This window comes from Lycium ferocissimum, unplaced genomic scaffold (assembly GCF_029784015.1).
Source record: "Lycium ferocissimum isolate CSIRO_LF1 unplaced genomic scaffold, AGI_CSIRO_Lferr_CH_V1 ctg8773, whole genome shotgun sequence".
NCBI classification, from domain to species: domain Eukaryota; kingdom Viridiplantae; phylum Streptophyta; class Magnoliopsida; order Solanales; family Solanaceae; genus Lycium; species Lycium ferocissimum.
In genome coordinates, this window is record NW_026727420.1 from 24392 (window position 1) to 43045 (window position 18654).

General features: G+C 40.3%; 1 protein-coding gene across 1 annotated transcript; it reads right to left on the minus strand.

The window, feature by feature from the left end:
- Positions 1 to 935: 935 nt before the first annotated feature.
- LOC132045960 (uncharacterized) lies at positions 936 to 17847 on the minus strand (the record flags this gene model as incomplete). Its single annotated transcript, XM_059436521.1, is given in 10 exon segments — positions 936 to 1227; positions 3467 to 3711; positions 3808 to 4025; positions 4028 to 4367; positions 4369 to 4648; positions 4650 to 4852; positions 4854 to 6192; positions 6277 to 8249; positions 16947 to 17319; positions 17637 to 17847. Coding segments are annotated over 10 exon segments (5474 nt in total), but the record flags the coding sequence as incomplete, so codon positions are not given.
- Between the last annotated feature and the right edge of the window lie 807 nt (positions 17848 to 18654).

The window sequence follows — 18654 nt, forward strand, 5'->3', positions numbered from 1 at the left end:
AAGGGCATAATCTAAGCAAAGGGGGAAATGAGACAGGGGCGAAGAAGGATTCTTGGTACTGTTTAGGGCTTGAATGAGTTTGTCAACTCTTTCATTATGAGCTTGTTGGTCCTTTAGCATTTGGTCCCGAAATTCATTCACTTTGACTTTTAGTTGGTCCCTCTCAGCCCTCAGTCTATCCATTTCAGTTGCTTCTTCAGTACTAGAACCTGAGGCCTCTGTTCGTTTGGCTAATTTTGCTTTTAAAAGTGTATTTTCTGCTTTGAGCTGTTGAATCTCTGCAATGGCTGCCTCCTGAGCTTCAATCAAGATTGAGATGGTGGAGGGGTTGGCACTATCCGCTGCTTTGGGTGTGAGTCCACAGTCTTCCAAAGTGGCTAGCGAGACCAGATGCTCTTTTGTCCCTAGAGAGGCGGTGCCAGTTTTCACTTGAAAGTGTATAAGCACCTTTGTGAGAAAGAAGCCATAGGGGAGACCAGTTTTCCCTTGCACAGTCCTTGCCACTTTTATCATCCGCTCAATCATGATAGCTGACAGGTTGATTGGTTCAAAAGATATTAGAGCTTTCATGAGGACTAGGTCTGCGACAGTAACGCTAGAGCTTTCCGTAGCTCTTGGCAAAAGTGCTTTGCTGACGAATTCAAAGACCAGTTGGTGCTCAGGTTTTAGCTCGTGCTTGTAGAGACTCGCCTTTATAGTAGACCGTGCTATCTTTACGATGACCTTTTTGAAATCAGCATAGCCCTTTCCTGTTACAGCTCTCACCCCATCTGTCTTCACTTCCAAGATTTGTGCAAGTATTGACTCAGTCAGCACAAACTCCTTTCCACTTACTGTCAAGGCGCAGCATCATCATGGATTTTTGCCAAGCTGTTCTACAGTTCAGTAACTTCAGCTCCATACATGCTGGGTGTTGGTGGAGTGAAAAGATGAGTCTATCCTTGAAATTTCACCATCTCCATTAACTCTTTCATCCCAGATACCTCCTGTAGGCTTACATCGAGAATTCTCCCGAAAAGAACCTTCTGTTGCTGCAGATTGTCTTTACCTTTTTGTCTTTTGGAAGAACCAGGTTCCTCATTTAACACCACTTTTCTTTTCTTTTGAGAAGAAAGTTGAATATCCTGATCTCCTTCTTCCCTCTCCCTCCAACTTTTATTTTCAACTTGTTCACTCTTGTCTCCTTCAGATTTGAGATTTTGAGTGCTTTCTATTTCTCCCACCACCCTGTTCTTAGAATTCCTTCTAAATAGAGGAATTTATTCTTCTTCATCAATTTCCCTTTCATCGATAAGACCACCCTTTTTCTTTCCCACTGTTTTTCTTTTCTTGCTCTCAGTTAGATTGCATTGCTCACTTTGACTAGATATGGCTGACAGCGATGCGAATTTCCTTGTTGTTCTGCACTTTCGAGTTCCAGAGGGACTATGTGTGAGAGATTTAGGGTATGATTCATTCGAATTTGGTCAGAGGAAGATAAACGGTTTGACTATGAAGAGTTGGAGTCTATTTTCATTTAGAGACACAAAGTAACACCTGGTGACAAGAGATAATGCAAGGAGATTTCGACAGGGTTGTGCAAGGAATAATCTTAGAGAGATGCACGAATGATCTGAGGATTTCTAATGGAAGGAGAGAGAGATACAAATGAAGTATTTAAGTGTCACGCCCCGAACCATGGCCTGGGCGCGACACGGCACTCGGTGCCTGACAGTCTATGACCGAGCGAACCCATGGCTGCTGAGTCTAACAGTTGTATCATGAAAGCATGAAAGATATAAAATGAACCAAGAGAATACTCTAACTCAAATATAATAGAGGATGCGAAAATAAATGTTGTGAGGCAAAACCAACATAACTGACTAAAGATGGTGTCTATGAAACCTCTATGATCAAAATACTATAAGAATAACTAGGTCAGGACAAGACCCTGACATGCCTCAAATACTAATGAACTAACTAATACTCGAAAGCTAGAAATAGATGGGAAGCCTTGAATGAGAGGGGCTCACCAACTAGCTGATGTACTCGAAGTGCTGGAAGCTAAGCGACTTTTGTATCCTCCTAAAAGTTAGACTCTGCACCGTGAAGTGCAGGCCCATGCATAAGGACGTTAGTACATTTGAATTGTACAAGTATGATAAGCAACTGAAGCAATGATAAGGGATATATGAACAATAAAGCATAATGAAACTGAATACTCATATCATGAATTGATCTGTATAGAAACCACCTGTGCAAATATCATGTAACTATGGCCTCGGGCCCAATAAATAATGAGATCTCAAAGCTATGGCCTGAGGCCCAAAATAATTACATATGCATATGAATCATAACTATGGCCTTGGGCCCAATCAAACATGAAGCAATAGGTGTAAAACTGACTACTGACTCTTTATCATGACTGATGACTTAGACTGCATTCTGAGACTCGTAGATTGAATTACAAGTCTTTTAGATTAAGCTAGGGTCCATAGCATGCATAACAAGTATGAACATAATCAGAAAACTGAGCTCTAACCCTAGGTTATGAAAATCAAGAACTAGGGCAAAATCATGAACTTGCTGGATTTCTGGGAATTATGATTATTGAGGTATGAGGATGATTAAACAATGTTCCTCATGTAGATAGTATGCTTAACATACCTGGAATTGCTCCCAAACTTGAATAATAATCTGGTCTTGGAAAAAGAGTTCCAAGGTTTTGCTCTTTATGCTCTTTAATTGGGTTTTCTTGAAAACCCTATGTTAAGAACATGGTTTCATGATTAGATTAAGAGCATATATGATAGAATTGATTTGGAAGAGCTTGGAATGACTTACCTTGCTGTTTTGGTTTGTTGGGAGAAGAACACTTCGTTTCTAGGGCTTGGAATTATGAAAAATGAAATAAAATAACTGAAGGCTGGTATTTATAGGTTCTGGTGCGGGTTGGGAAATACGGACCAAAATACGGTCCGTATATTGAATTATGGTCCGTAAACCTGGACCGTAATTCAACATATTTCAAACAGAATCACTGCTTTATGTTTCCTTCTTAAATACGATCACACTTTACGAGTCGTATTTCAAAATACGGTCCGTATTTAACAATATAAAATTCCACAAGCCAAATTCCAGAATGCACAGTGATTTTGGGTGTCACTTTACGACTTGAAATACGGGCCGTATACTGATTTACGGTCCGTATTCTGGGGCGTAAATTCCCATCTCTCAGCTGAAGAGAAATTTTCAATTCTCACATTCTTTATCTGGTTTTCTAAGTCTGGAATCATGGTCAAAGCTTAAGTTAAAGGTCTGAGGTGTTACAATATCTCCCCCTTGGGATCATTCGTCCTCGAATGATGGATTTTGGTCAAAAGGGATTGCTGAGACATGTGCACACTAACTGACATGAGCACATGAAAACTGAACTGAAAGGGTCTGGACTGAATTATCTGTTGAACTGAGTAACTATTAAACTGACTGTCTAACAGGCTGAATACTGATAATGTGGAAACTATAGAAGGAAGGATCTGAGAGGGGAAGTACAATACCTTCACCGTTTTCTGCTGATTCTTCAAAGAGATAGGGATATCTGGACTTCATGTCTTCTTCGGCTTCCCATGTAGCCTCTTCAACTTTCTGACTTCTCCACAAAACCTTTACTGAGGCTACCTCTTTAGTTCTCAACTTGCGAACCTGACGATCAAGGATTTTCACTGGGACTTCCTCGTAAGTCAAACTATCATTGACTGCTATGCCATCAGTCGGGATAACCAACGAGGGGTCTCCCACACACTTTCTCAACATGGACACATGAAATACTGGGTGTACGGCAACCAAGTCTTGTGGCAATTCAAGCTCATAAGCTACTAGACCAACTTTTCGCAGAATTCTGTATGGTCCAATATAGCGGGGACTAAGTTTCCCCTTCTTACCAAACCTCATGACACCCTTCATAGGCGAGACTTTAAGAAATACCCAATCATTAACTTCAAACTCTAAATCTCTCCGTCTCACATCTGTGTAAGACTTCTGGCGACTTGAGCCGTCTTCAAACGCTCTTGAATTAACTTGACCTTTTCCATAGCCTGATAGACCAAATCTGGTCCCAACAACTCTGCTTCACCAACTTCGAACCAACCAATCGGTGATCTACACCTCCGCCCATAAAGAGCTTCAAACGGTGCCATCCCAATACTAGCATGGTAACTGTTATTGTAAGCAAACTCAATAAGAGGTAGGTGATCATCCCAATTACCTTTGAAATCAAGGACACATGCCCTCAACATATCCTCGGGGGTCTGAATAGTGCGCTCTGCTGTGCCATCTGTCCGAGAGTGAAAAGTTGTACTGAGGTTAACCTTTGAACCCAATCCTTTCGAAAGGATTTCCAAATTTTGCTGTGAATTGAGCACCACGATCTGAAATAATGGACACTGGAGTCCCATGAAGTCTGACAATTTCGCGAAGATACAACTTGGCATAGTCCTCCGCTGCATCTGTGGTCTTAACTGGTAAGAAGTGCGCTGACTTCGTAAGTCTATCCACAATCACCCAAATTGAATCATGCCTCCTAGCTGAACGAGGTAAACCTGTTACGAAATCCATATTTATCATCTCCCACTTCCAAACGGGAATATCAATATTCTGAGCCAAGCCAGTGCCTCTGGTGTTCGGCTTTCACTTGCTGACAATTTGGACACTTAGCCACAAAATCTGCTACATTCTTCTTCATGTCATTCCACCAATAAATCTCCTTAAGATCGTGATACATCTTTGTGGAACCTGGGTGAATGGAATACCTGGAGTGGTGAGCTTCGACATAATTTGCTCTCTCGAGCCCATCTACATCCGGAACACATAATCCCGCCTCGATATCTCAAGGTTCCGTCATCTCTCCCTTGTTCGAAAGCCGTCGTCTTATGCTTGTGAATCCCTCTTTTCTACCGCAACAAGTAGGGATCTTTATACCGCTTCTCTTTAACTTCAACGACTAAGGAGGAAAGGGCTCTATTCTGAACAACCACACCGCCATCCTCGGAGTCCAATAGTCGAACCCCAAGACTGGCCAAACGGTGGACTTCCTTGGTCATAATTTTCTTATCTGCATCAACATGAGCTAAACTTCCCATGGAACGCCGACTGAGAGCATCGGCTACAACATTCGCCTTCCCTGGATGATAGAGAATATCCACGTCATAGTCCTTAAGCAATTCGAGCCATCTTCTCTGCCTAAGATTCAACTCTCTTTGCTTGAAAATATACTGCAGGCTTTTATGATCTGTGAAAATATCAACATGCACTCCATACAAATAATGACGCCATATCTTAAGTGCAAAAACTACAGCTGCCAACTCTAGGTCATGAGTCGGATAATTCTTCTCGTGAACCTTGAGCTGACGAGATGCATAAGCTACAACCTTACCATGCTGCATTAAGACACATCCGAGACCCACTCCCGAAGCATCACAATAAACTACGAACCCCTCGGTCCCTTCCGGCAAGGTCAAAATCGGAGCTGAAGTCAACCTTGTTTTCAACTCCTCGAAACTGCACTCACAAGCATCTGACCACCGAAACTTAGACTTCTTCTGAGTCAATCTAGTCAACGGAGCTGAGATGGAGGAAAATCCCTCTACGAAACGCCTGTAGTAACCAGCCAGACCCAAGAAACTACGAATATCTGAAACAGAGATAGGTCTGGGCCAACTCTTGACAGCCTCAATCTTAGTGTTATCAACTCGAATACCCTCTCCGAAAATAACATGGCCTAAGAATGCCACGGACTTGAGCCAAAATTCACACTTGGAAAATTTTGCGAATAGCTCACGGTCCTTAAGTGTCTGCAATACTACTCTGAGGTGCTGAGCATGATCTGACTCGCTGCGGGAGTATACTAAAATATCGTCGATGAAGACAATCACGAAGAGATCGAGATACGGCTTAAACACTCTGTTCATAAGATCCATGAAGGCTGCTGGCGCATTCGTCAACCCGAAAGACATGACACAAAACTCATAGTGCCCATATCTGGTCCTGAAAGCTGTCTTAGGAATATCTTTTTCCTTGACCTTAAGCTGATGGTAACCAGATCTGAGGTCTATCTTAGAATAAAACTGGGCACCCTGAAGTTGGTCAAATAAGTCATCTATTCTAGGAAGGGGATATCTGTTCTTGATAGTGACTTTATTGAGCTGGCGATAGTCTATACACATACGCATGGAACCATCTTTCTTTCGCACGAATAGAACTGGTGCGCCCCATGGGGAAACACTGGGGCGGATGAATCCCTTATCTAGGAGGTCTTTTAACTGAGCCTTAAGTTCTTTGAGTTCTGCTGGAGCCATTCTATATGGCGGAATAGAGATAGGCTTAGTGCCAGGGAGTAGATCAATTCCGAACTCTATTTCCCTATCAGGAGGGATTCCTGGAAGGTCCTCTGGAAAGACTTCTGAAAACTCACTGACTACTGGAACTGACTGAAGAGTCGGGGTCTGGGTATCTGCATCCCTAACCCGGACTAGATGATAGATATAGCCCTTAGAAATCATTTTTCGGGCTTTCAGATAAGAGATAAACTGACCTCTGGGTGCTACTGAATCACCGGACCAAACTAAGGCTGGCTCATTTGGGAATTTAAATTTGACTATTTTGGTCCGACAACAAACTGACGCATAACAAGAATATAGCCAATCCATCCCCATGATCACATCAAAGTCTACCATTTCTAACTCGTGAAGGTCTGCTATTGTCAACTTATGGTACACTCTCACCGGACAACCCCTATATACATATATGGCTAGAATTGCCTCACCAACAGGGTTAGACACTTCAAAAGGTTTGGACAATGGTTCTGGTTTGACTCCAAACTTTTTAGCAATAAAAGGGGTTACATAAGAAAGGGTGGATCCTGGGTCCATAAGTGCAAAAACATCGTAACTGAAAACGGTGATAGTACCTGTGACAACATCGGTACGACCCTCAGCATCCTGTCGAGCACCTAAAGCATACAAGCGGTTTGGACCTCCACTTGCATTCCCTGATCTCGCTGGGGCTCTACCTGACTGAGCCTGAGTGTTCTTGTTTGCAACCGAATTGGTGGACTGAGCTATGGTCCCACCTGTACCCTGCTTAGCAAATGGACAATCTCTCAAAAAGTGACCTGACTGGCCACATCCAAAGCAACCATCCATGCCCGAACGGCATGTCCCTGAATGTCTCTTCCCACAAGTATTACAAACTGGGTGGAAGCCATGACTGCTCGAATTTCCTTTAGATTGTGAGCCTGACGCTCGAAAGCTTCCTCTCTTCTCCTCTCTGAACTTAGGAGCTGGAGCACTGGCTGATGAAGGAACGGGTCCAGATGACCTGTTGTTGAAGAATTTTCTGTTCTTTCCACTATTCCCGCTGAACTGCCCGGTTGACTTAACCCTCTTGTTAAACTCTTTGTCTTTCTCTTTCTGCACAGCTTCCTCCTCCTTGAGCCTTGTTTCATTTCCTTGCACAAATGCCAATATCTTGGCGATAGTCATACCTCCATTCTGGGTGGCAATATTCGCCCCATCATATAAGTGAGAATCAAGACCAGTGACAAACCTCTTTACTCTGGCCCTCATGTTAGGAACAAGCTCAGTAGCATATTTTGCCAGACTCATAAACTCCAAGTAGTAATCCTGAACAGTCCTCCCATTCTGTTTGAGCTTCAAGAACTGCTCAGCTCTGGCTTCTCGGACCTCAATAGGCATAAAATGGTCCAGAAAAGCCTCTACGAACTCATCCCATGTGGCATCAGAAGCATCATTACCTCGGGATAATTCCCAAGTCTCGTACCAGGCATTTGCTACTCCTTGCAGCTGGTGAGCTCCAAACGTAGCTGCTTCTGTCTCCGTCACAGTCATCATTCTATAAATCTTCTGAAGACCATCAATGAAATCTTGAGGGTCCTCTTCCTTCTTTGTCCCCGAGAAGACTGGGGGCTTCATTCTCAAGAACTCTTTAGCCCTGGAGGATTCTCCATGATTTCCAGAGTTAGACCCCGCTTCCTGACGCTGGGCCTGAGCAGCTACTAACTGTGTGAGCATTGCAATAGCACTCCCAACATCCACATTAGTTGTTCCAGTCTGAGGAGCCGGAATCTCTGTCGGAGCTGGAGCAGTCTCTGGCATAGGCGTCTGATCAGAATTGGCTCGGATAGCCTCACGACGAATGGCGTTGGAAGCTGCCCTTAAACTGTTGGTAGTCTTTCTCTTTGGAGCCATAATCGTCTGAAATTACGTAAACGCAAGAATTAGGAAGACATCCTGAAGTTATAGCTCTAGTTGCACGATCTAGAATACAAAGAAGTGAGACTTCCTTAATATGTCCTGGTGGTCAGCTGTTTATATGCATGCGGCCGTCATACATATAAAGGAGACCCCACTGGACACGGTTTCATAGACTCCCTACGACACTGAACCTGGCTGCTCTGATACCAAGCTTTGTCACGCCCCGAACCATGGCCTGGGCGTGACACGGCACTCGGTGCCTGACTGTCTATGACCGAGCGAACCCATGGCTGCTGAGTCTAATAGTTGTATCATGAAAGCATGCAAGATATAAAATGAACCAAGAGAATATTCTAACTCAAATATAATAGAAGATGCGAAAATAAATGTTGTGAGGCAAAACCAACATAACTGACTAAAGACTGTGTCTATGAAACCTCTATGATCAAAATACTGTAAGAATAACTAAGTCAGGACAAGACCCTGACATGCCTCAAATACTAATGAACTAACTAATACTCGAAAGTTGGAAATAGACGGGAAGCCCTGAATGAGAGGGGCTCATCAACTAGCTGATGTACTCAAAGCGCCGGAAGCTAAGCGGCCATGTATCCTCTCCCCGAAAGTCGACTCGCACCGTGAAGTGTGCCCATGCATAAGGACGTTAGTACATTTGAATTGTACAAGTATGATAAGCAACTGAAGCAATGATAAGGGATATATGAACAATAAAGCATAATGAAACTGAATACTCATATCATGAGTTGATCTGTATAGAAACCACCTGTGCAAATATCATGTAACTATGGCCTCAGGCCCAATAAATAATGAGATCTCAAAGCTATGGCCGCGAGCCCAAAATAATTACATATGCATATGAATCATAACTATGGCCTTGGGCCCAATCAAACATGAAGCAACAGGTGTAAAACTGACTACTGACTCTTTATCATGACTGATGACTTAGACTGCATTCTGAGACTCGTAGATTGAATTACAAGTCTTTTAGATTAAGCTAGGGTCCATAGCATGCATAAACAAGTATGAACATAATCAGAAAATTGAACTCTAACCCTAAGTTATGAAAATCAAGAACTAGGGCAAAATCATGAACTTGCTGGATTTCTGGGAATTATGATTATTGAGGTATGAGGATGATTAAACAATGTTCCTCATGTAGATAGTATGCTTAACATACCTGGAATTGCTCCCAAACTTGAATAATAATTCGGTCTTAGAAAAAGAGTTCCAAGGTTTTGCTCTTTATGCTCTTTAATTGGGTTTTCTTGAAAACCCTATGTTAAGAACATGGTTTCATGATTAGATTAAGAGCATATATGATAGAATTGATTTGGAAGAGCTTGGAATGACTTACCTTGTTGTTTTGGTTTGTTGGGAGAAGAACACTTCGTTTCTAGGGCTTGGAATTATGAAAAACAAAATAAAATAACTGAAGGCTGGTATTTATAGGTTCTGGTGCGGGTTGGGAAATACGGACCAAAATACGATCCGTATACTGATTTACGGTCCGTAAACCTGGACCGTAATTCAACATATTTCAAACAGAATCACTGCTTTATGTTTCCTTCTTAAATACGATCACAGTTTACGGGCCGTATTTCAAAATACGATCCGTATTTAACAATATAAAATTCCACAAGCCAAATTCCAGAATGCACAGTGATTTTGGGTGTCACTTTACGACTTGAAATAAGAGAAATTTCCAATTCTCACATTCTTTATCCGGTTTTCTAACGGTCGGTCAAAGCTTAAGTTAAAGGTCGAGGCGTTACAAATGGCCTATGCGACACTTTGGAGAAGGTGTAATAAGAGAAAGTTTCATGAGAAAGGCAAAGTGGCACGATTCCCTAGGCATTAGAGTGAGTTTTGATGTGACTTTGAGAAAATTTAGCTTTTAAGTGAAAATCGTTTGACTTATAGTTGACTCTTGGGTAAACTAACCTTTTTCGAATATTCATCAATTTCGAGAGGTCCGGATAGTCGTTTAGAACTTGTGTATATATTCTGTTCGGTTCCCAATGTACTCGGGGGAATTTTGAGACTTGGGTTGGAAAGTTTGTTTTGAGGTATCGGGGGTTGACAATTCTGAGGCCACGAGTGCATTCGTAGCGTATTTTTATGTATATCTGCATATTTGGTTTGTGTCTGGGAGGTTCCGGGATAGTTTTGAGTGTCGATTCCAAGTTTGGAAGACACAAAAAAATTCTAGTGTTTGGTGATCGCAAAAGCGGCCGGGTGACCACAAAAGCGGTAGACCGCAAAAGCGGTCGGCCGTAAAAGTGGTCGGGTGAGCGCCAAAGCGGCCGACGGGCAGTTTTCTGATTTAAATGTCTTTGGAAACCCTTATTTCCTTCCATTCTTTATATTGCATTTCCTTAGCATCTTGGAGGCGATTTGAAGAGGGTTTGGTTAGATTTCTCTTGAGGGTAGGTTCTCTATTCTCAATCTCTTTCATTACCATTCCTAAGTAAGACTTCATGCGAGTAACTCCATAGAACTTGGAGAATAAGAGAGGAGTTTTGGGTTTCTTCCTTGAAAAAGTTGTTAATTATAAAACCTTGAGTTTTTGGTGGATTAAGCTTGATTAAGTATAGAATTGATGAGTAGTTGCTATATAAACATGATTCCTTCATTATTATTGACCAATTTGTGAGATTTAAAGTTAGGGTTTATACCCAAATTTGGGGTTTTTGCCTAGAATTTGAATTTAAGTAATTTGTTGGTTCTTCTAGCTTATAATTGATGGGAATTGATCACCTAGAACATTAATTTCATGTTGAGACCTATAGATTCCTAATTTCATCTTTCTAGTTTATAAACCCCATTTCATAGGTAAGGAATTTGGGTCTTGAATAGAAGTAGGGTTTGAATGATGTTCTTCTTGATTCTAATTTCATGATTCGGATATGTTTAGAATTCCATTATCTCGAGGCTCAAAGGAAGGAAAAGACTAAGGTTTGATTATTGGAGACTTTGCTATTCGGCATTCCAGGTAGGTTATGGTTTACCTTATGGTGAGACTTCAATTAGCGAAGCGTATGTTTAGATGATATTTTCAGAGAATGCATGTAAACCTTAGGGTATGAAATTGGGTTGGATATTGCTTTAGGTTGGGCCTTGTTGTGTGATTTGGGGGCTAGCCACCCTGTTGCGTTGTTGACTTATCTTGTTCTATTTACTTATTGGCTCGTTGCCATGATTGAGACCTCGAATATTGGTGATTAGCGATATATCACGATTATGATATTGTGGTACTTTACTTGATTGATATTGAGATGAGAATAGTGATTCCATTGTGACTTATTGCGTAACCTTATTATTGATATTACTTGTGTGCCTAGGAGGTACTGTTGAGAACTGTGATTCCATTGTGGCTTATTGTGTCGCCTTATTATTGTTATTACTTGTGTTCTATGAAGGTAGTGTTGAAAATTGTGATTCCATTGTGGCTTATTGTGTAGCCTTATTATTGATATTACTTGTGTTCCATGGGTGGTACAGCTGTTGATTGAATTGGTGGTTGATATTACATTGCATCGTATTCATACTCATTTCTGTGATTCATTGATATTGCATGGTTATGGTACTGATGATGATAAGTGAGACAGTGTAGCATCTGACGTTTCTGTCGGAGAGCGTAAAAGAAAGATGAGAGTCCGTGATCCGAGGTCATTTACCGGAGCGGACTGAGTGTACGTTGCCCGAGGTTTCTTACGGGTAACGATTGAGTGTCCGATGCCCGAGGTCTTTATCGGGATCGTGAGAGTGGTACATAGACTTTGTGGGTCCAGCTATTCTGTCCGGGACATATTGTACAAAGGTGCATATGCATTGCATTCATCATACATACATTATTGCATTGCATTGTGCCTTTTTATTTCTGGTGATATGTTGTGATACTATTGTGATATATTGGTTCGGATTGATTATACTTAGACTTGGCACAGTTGGGTTTAGACGCTATAACATAGGTGATGACTTGTACTGTGGATATGGATTCATGTTGACCTGTACTTGTTGGTTTATGTGTTTATCTTGCTTTGTTTTCTTTCTATACATTAGCTACCCTGTCATCCGTACACAACTGCAGTGGTGCGCGCGCGATAGGTATCATACCCGGCCATATAAGCTCGGTGATTACATAATAGTCATACATACTTAGACACGTATACATAAGAGTCCATAAGAATCATTAACATCGTTAGCATCTTCGCTTTCGTTACATCTATCCTTAAAAGATCAACTATCATATAAGGGAGGTAATAGCATCATGAAAGTATCGAGGATCATGAGTTTTAGTAATTTTAGAGATGAAAGTAGCCATTTGGAAGACATTATGGAACTTATGAGAGGGTATATAGCAAAGGAATCATGCCTTAATGAAAGAAGGGTTAGCCTTACATACCTCTTTATCTTCTTACTAATTAACGTTCACCATCGAGCTTGAGCAATCTACATTTAGAAGGATTCATACCATGGTTAAGCTTTAATGACACTCTCAAATTCAAACTAGAATAATTCATGATCTAATGAAAATTGGGCAGCATTTCCCCTATCCCGTCAACTTCCACCATATTACAAAACAACTCCCAAACCTCCATAATACACCCACAATATCATAATCAAGTAATCACATTCCATTAAGCCTTCAAAATTCATCCTTATGTTCAACTTATACCAACGACCTCACACCCATTTTTGCATATTTTCATACAATGCTTCCTTATTACTATTACTACCTTCCATAACAAGATTATATCTATATCATACTAAGAATCATGACTCACGTTAGCTTACTACTCAAAAACATCATAAAAGTTACATTGAGCCCTCATTTTCTACTTTCTTCTTCCACCCAAGTTCTTCAACAACCAAGCATCCATGATAACATGAAATAAGAATGAAAACTAACCTTTTATCTCATGGGAATTAGCTTTGGAGCAGCTATCAACTTAGGTGAAAACCCTAGCTTCAATGCTCAAGAATCTCTTGTAGTCTACTAACCCTAAGAAGCCTTCTAACACATGAACACTTTGATTCTTGTCTCTTGATATTTGTTTCCTCTTGGATTGGGGTGGAATATGCTTGGAGAAGGGTTTTGAGCTCTCAAGACTTGTGAAAAATGAAAAATGAAATAAATGAGCAAAGGCCATCTATTTATACAAAAATTAAAAATCAGCCCGATGGACTTATACGGACCACTTATATGGTCCGTATAAAATTATACGGTCCGTATAAGTGGACCGTATAACACCACCATGGGAAAGTCCCTTTCTGTAAAGGTCGAGTTATACGGACCCTCCTTATACAGACCATATAAAGTTATACGGACCGTATAAGTGGTTGTATAACTCCAGTTTTTGCGAAACTTTCTCTCGTTGATTCATTTGACTTCCACTCCTCGTGGAACCTTCTTGACACTTACATAATACTTCATTAACCATAAAATAGGCCATATATCAGTCCCTTAAGACATCACCAAATAAATATTAGCTCAATTATAGCGATAACCTTTCCGAACTCGTCTTATATTTCACTTCTTTCAACAACTAAAGCTCATATATTCGTAGAACTACAAAATCTTATGGTATGCACCTCAAGCTATCTAATACCTTTCTTAACCTCATAAGGGTTTCATAATCACCTTAAGCTCACATTAGCCTATACACAAGGCAACAAAACGGAAATTTCTGAGGTGTAACAGTTATTATGATGTAGGTGCAAGATCCAAGTTCAGTTTCTAGCTATGACTTGAGGTTTTAGCTGTGTGGGATAGGGCTTAAGCCTCGTTCATTGTGGTGGCTTTCTTGAGAAATGGGAGAGATGGTACAAAGGGTAACCTTACCTCCCTGTTTTTAGCGTTGGATTGCTTGAAAGAGGCAAAATTGCACTAGTGTCTTAACAAGAGTGATTTGCTTGATGATATGATTGGTTTTGGGAAAGGTTTCAACTTCGTCAAGGAATTATGATGGTGTGCGTGGCACGGGTGTATCAATGCCAGGTCAACAATTCATCAGCGGCAGGGTAGTAGATGTCGATATGATATGATATGTGAATCCGGGTCTGATGCTCTTTCCAGACGGATGGTATATGGCTCTGAGTCCGAGGCTCTTTCCGGAATGGAGGGTGTGTGAATTCGAGTCTGAGGCTCTTTCCTGACGGATGGTACATGGACACCATGGGTCCCCCGCGGGTCATGACTATTGTGTGAACAATGCCTTTAGCATGTGTGTACAGGTTTGAGGTATTTGGCCAGTGCATTGCATTGCACACCATTACATTTTATCCTACATCATCGTAGGGTTCCTTATTTTTTATTTCGGTACGATTTGTTGGTACTATTATTGTGGTATAAATCTGTATAGTCTGGACAAGACTTGTGGATTAGTGACTCTACCTAAGTTCAGGACTTAGATTTTTGATTAATGATTTGGAGAAGTACGAGACCGGTCGTACTCACAGTGGCTGTAGAAGCTTCACGTAGGCTTATGACTTGGAAGGTGAGATTATGTATGACGTCTGTGCGGGTGAAAGTTCTTGATTTATTATGATGACGTGGTTTTTGAGTATGCTTTATTGCTTATCTACCTACTTGTTGATTACTTTCTTCATATATGTGAACTAATTGTTGTCGGCCTATGATACCTACCAGTACTTGTTGTACTGATGCTACTCTTACTGTACTCTTCTTTTGAGTGCAGAGTTTATTACTAGTTCCCTTCCTCAAGAGTGATCTGAGTCTACTTGAAAGAGATTCCAGGGTGAGCTTTTGGGCTAGATCCGCTACTCGGAGACTTTTCTGTATTTAACTATCTACTTTGTATTCCTGAGACAATATTGATATTTGAGATTTGTACTTCCTATCGGACTTGTATCTATGTATAGTGGCTCTTGTATTAGTCCAGACCAGATTTTGGGGTTATTATTACTTCCGCACCTATCATTTATATAAATTGAATCTGTTAGTTAAATCATTGTTTATTTTCGCAATTTTCTTATAAATGACTAAAGTGATTGGGAATGGTTCGCCTACTTGGGGGGACAGCTTAGGTGCCATCACGATTCATGAATTGGGTTGTGACACCAACCCTCGTGTCTGTTTTGGTTAGGGTCGATCAACGATGCTGCTGAGTACACGTTGTTTTCCGTACTCATGCTACAACTTTTTTTGTGCAGTTTCTGTCCCTAGCACTAATGTGTCTTGAGGCTTCAACGATTGTTGAGAAGCCTATCTTGGAGGATTCGGGGTGAGCTGCTAGTTGATCCGTGGCACCGGATTCTTCTTCTTGTTCATTTACTTATTCATGTCTCCTTGTTTCAGACAATGTATTAGCAATTATCTAAAACTTGTATAAGTTTCTTAGTGGTTCTTGTACTAGTGACACCATATTTTGGGTGGTTGTACTTATTCTACATATTTATGATTATAATATTTAGTTTATGATTCTTAAATGACGTTAGTTATTTCTTTCCGCATAATATACTTGTTAAAATTGGCTTAATCGATTGTGGATGGTTCGCCTACCGGGTGGGGACAGGTGCCTTCATGGCTTTGGAATCTGGATCGTGACAATTAGGAAGTTCCTGACTGACCTCCCACAGTCCATAACTTCAGTTGTGTTAGAGTCTTGTATCACTATTAAAACAGTCTTCCTTCATATTGTTGTTCCTGTATTTGTGGCTGCAACCGGAAAACAATTGTATTTAGACAGATTTTTTATAACTCTAATGATATACAAATAAAACTACCCATGCTAATTATATGTGGCTCAGATTCTGATATTGCATGATATTTTGCATGATAATGGTGGATGTTGACACCTAATTTTGCCCTCTATAAATTTTATTTAATTAGTCGGACATCTTGAATCACAATGGAGTAAAATACTTTTACAAGTTAAAATGATTTTACAAAATTGTTTCGGTGACATTTTTCCATTTCATTTGGCAAAATATCATCCAGTATATCAATGTATATCATCTGCATATTTTCTACTGTAATGACCCAGTCGGTCGTTTTGAGCACTGATGCTCTATTTTATGTGTCGTACATTCCAAAAGCTCTATAATAATTATTTTGACGTGCTTGCAAAATTTGAAGTCAAACGGATGTCATTTGGTTCATTTTGGAAGAAGGTTTCATTTTGAAAATCCCAATATTTAACTATTTGGATAAATTGTTTATTTTGGGAAAACGTGCTCTGATTGACAATCTGAAGATTTCGTTAGATTTGAAATATTATTTATGACCTGTAGAAATTGACGGGGCTAATTTTAAAGTTCGTTTGATTGGAATTTGACAATTAAGTCGGTTTTAGCATTTAATATGCCTATTTATGATTAAAAGATGGTCACGGGAAGAAATGAGACCCGTATTAGAAATTTGTTGGTTCCGTTAGTTTTGTATTGATATTTATGACTTGCGGGGATGAGTGGCGCAATTCTCGAGCCTTTCGGATGAGTTTTGGGTAAGGAAAAGGATATTTTGGATTTCTCTCTATAACTCGTCGACGGGGGTAAATGAGTCTTTTTTGAAGTTTCGTCGATTCTTTTTCTTTTTTAATTAAATTTAGCCCATCATGGGCATTTTATTTATTAAAAAAAAAGCATCAAAATGCTAATATGTCCAAACAAAAGAAAAAAAACGTAAAAGAAAGGAAAAAACAAATATGGCACTTGCACTACTTTCCTAATTGAAACCCTAACATATATGTGTAGCCTCTCTCTCTTCATCTGCATTTCTCTCTGTAACTCGTCGCCACCGATGGTGTGAAGATGATGAAGAGACCCGATTTCATTGTCTTGATGGTTCATTTCTAATTCGCACCTCCAGATGTGGCGTTGTTCTTCATTTTCATGCATCAACACCTTTAGGTAAAGCTTCAATGATATCTTTCCTTTTTTGCCAGAATTCTTACTGAAATAGCTTATATTTGTTGTTTCTTTGCCCTGCATGTATGTATACGACCCTTGTTGATCTTGGAAAAATTCCACCTCGATCCTTGAGCTCTGTTGATAGTTCATCGGGTCCTCCTGATGGATTTTCGACCTGCAAAAGTCAACGAAAAGGAGAGCATATCAAGGTAAGCTATTCCTCTCCTTTGATCTCTGTGACACCAGCTTGTTACACCATGAAATCTCTTCCTCAATTGATATTGTCTGAAAATGTTCTGAATTGTGAAAATTTGTTTGATTGGCCGCCGTGTGACATCTCCCCAAATACATAGTTCTTGATCTTCTTGTTGTTTGTGCTGTCATGACTGTACTCTGATTGGCAAAATACACTACCATTATCAATTGCTTTGATTGGCTAATGCATCTTCTAATTTCTTACCTTATCTGAGAATGTGAGTATATAATATTTGCCTGTGACCAACTAATTCCCTGATTTCATCCACCCACACTGCTATATTCCATGGGGGTTTCCACCCCTCTTCCAAAATCTTCTGAATAAGCTGTGAGTCTGTTTCGATAAAAATCTTATCAAGATTTCTGCTCTTGCAGTATCTCACAGCTTGCACTATTGCACAAATATCAGCTTCATTGTTTGTCACATGTCCAATGTTACACCCCGTATCTTCGAAGAAGTACTTATCAAATTTGAAACAAAAGTACGTTGAGTTAGGGTTAAGTAAAACCATTTTGGAATATAAGGAGCAAGCATTATTAAGTATATTTAATGAGTGAAGGATGTATATAAGGTATACCGGAAGGTTTTATAAGGAAATGAGTGGAAGAAATGGAGTAGTACGACTTTGGAGAAAGGATGGGTAAAGTTTCGTGTGAAAATTTTTGTCCAACTTGAGGGAAGAATATCTCTTAGCATATGAAGTGTTTTAAGGTGTTTCAAAATCCTAAAATGTAGTTCGTCGAGTCTAGTTTCCAACGCAGCAAACCGCTCATCGATAGGACATCGGAGTAGAGAATTATGGACGTTACAAGTTCGGCTGACAAAGCAGAAATACGTGCTAAGTACTGCTACAGTAACCGACTTGCTACAGTGACCCCGACCCGAATTTGACCCCTATATAGAGGGAAATAACCCCTTTTTTCATCAGATTTGCCTAGAAAATTCCAGAAAATTTGAAGAGGGAGTGAGGGAATCAAAAATTGAGCAATTTTATAGTAGCGGAGTAGTAGTTTAGGTCCTGACATAACGAAGCGTGATTCTAGAATAGTTCCGCGGGTGAATTTTAGCATGGATTCAAGGTGGAATCTTGAAGATACTATCGTTGGACCAGGAAAAGGTATGAATCTTTTCTTTGGTGTTATTTAAGGCTTATTTACGAAGATAAAGTCGTTAAATAATTGTATAGTAAGTTGGTTAGTCAGAAAGTTGGAAAACAAAGCGCGGGCTATTTTATGGCACATATTGGTGTTGAAA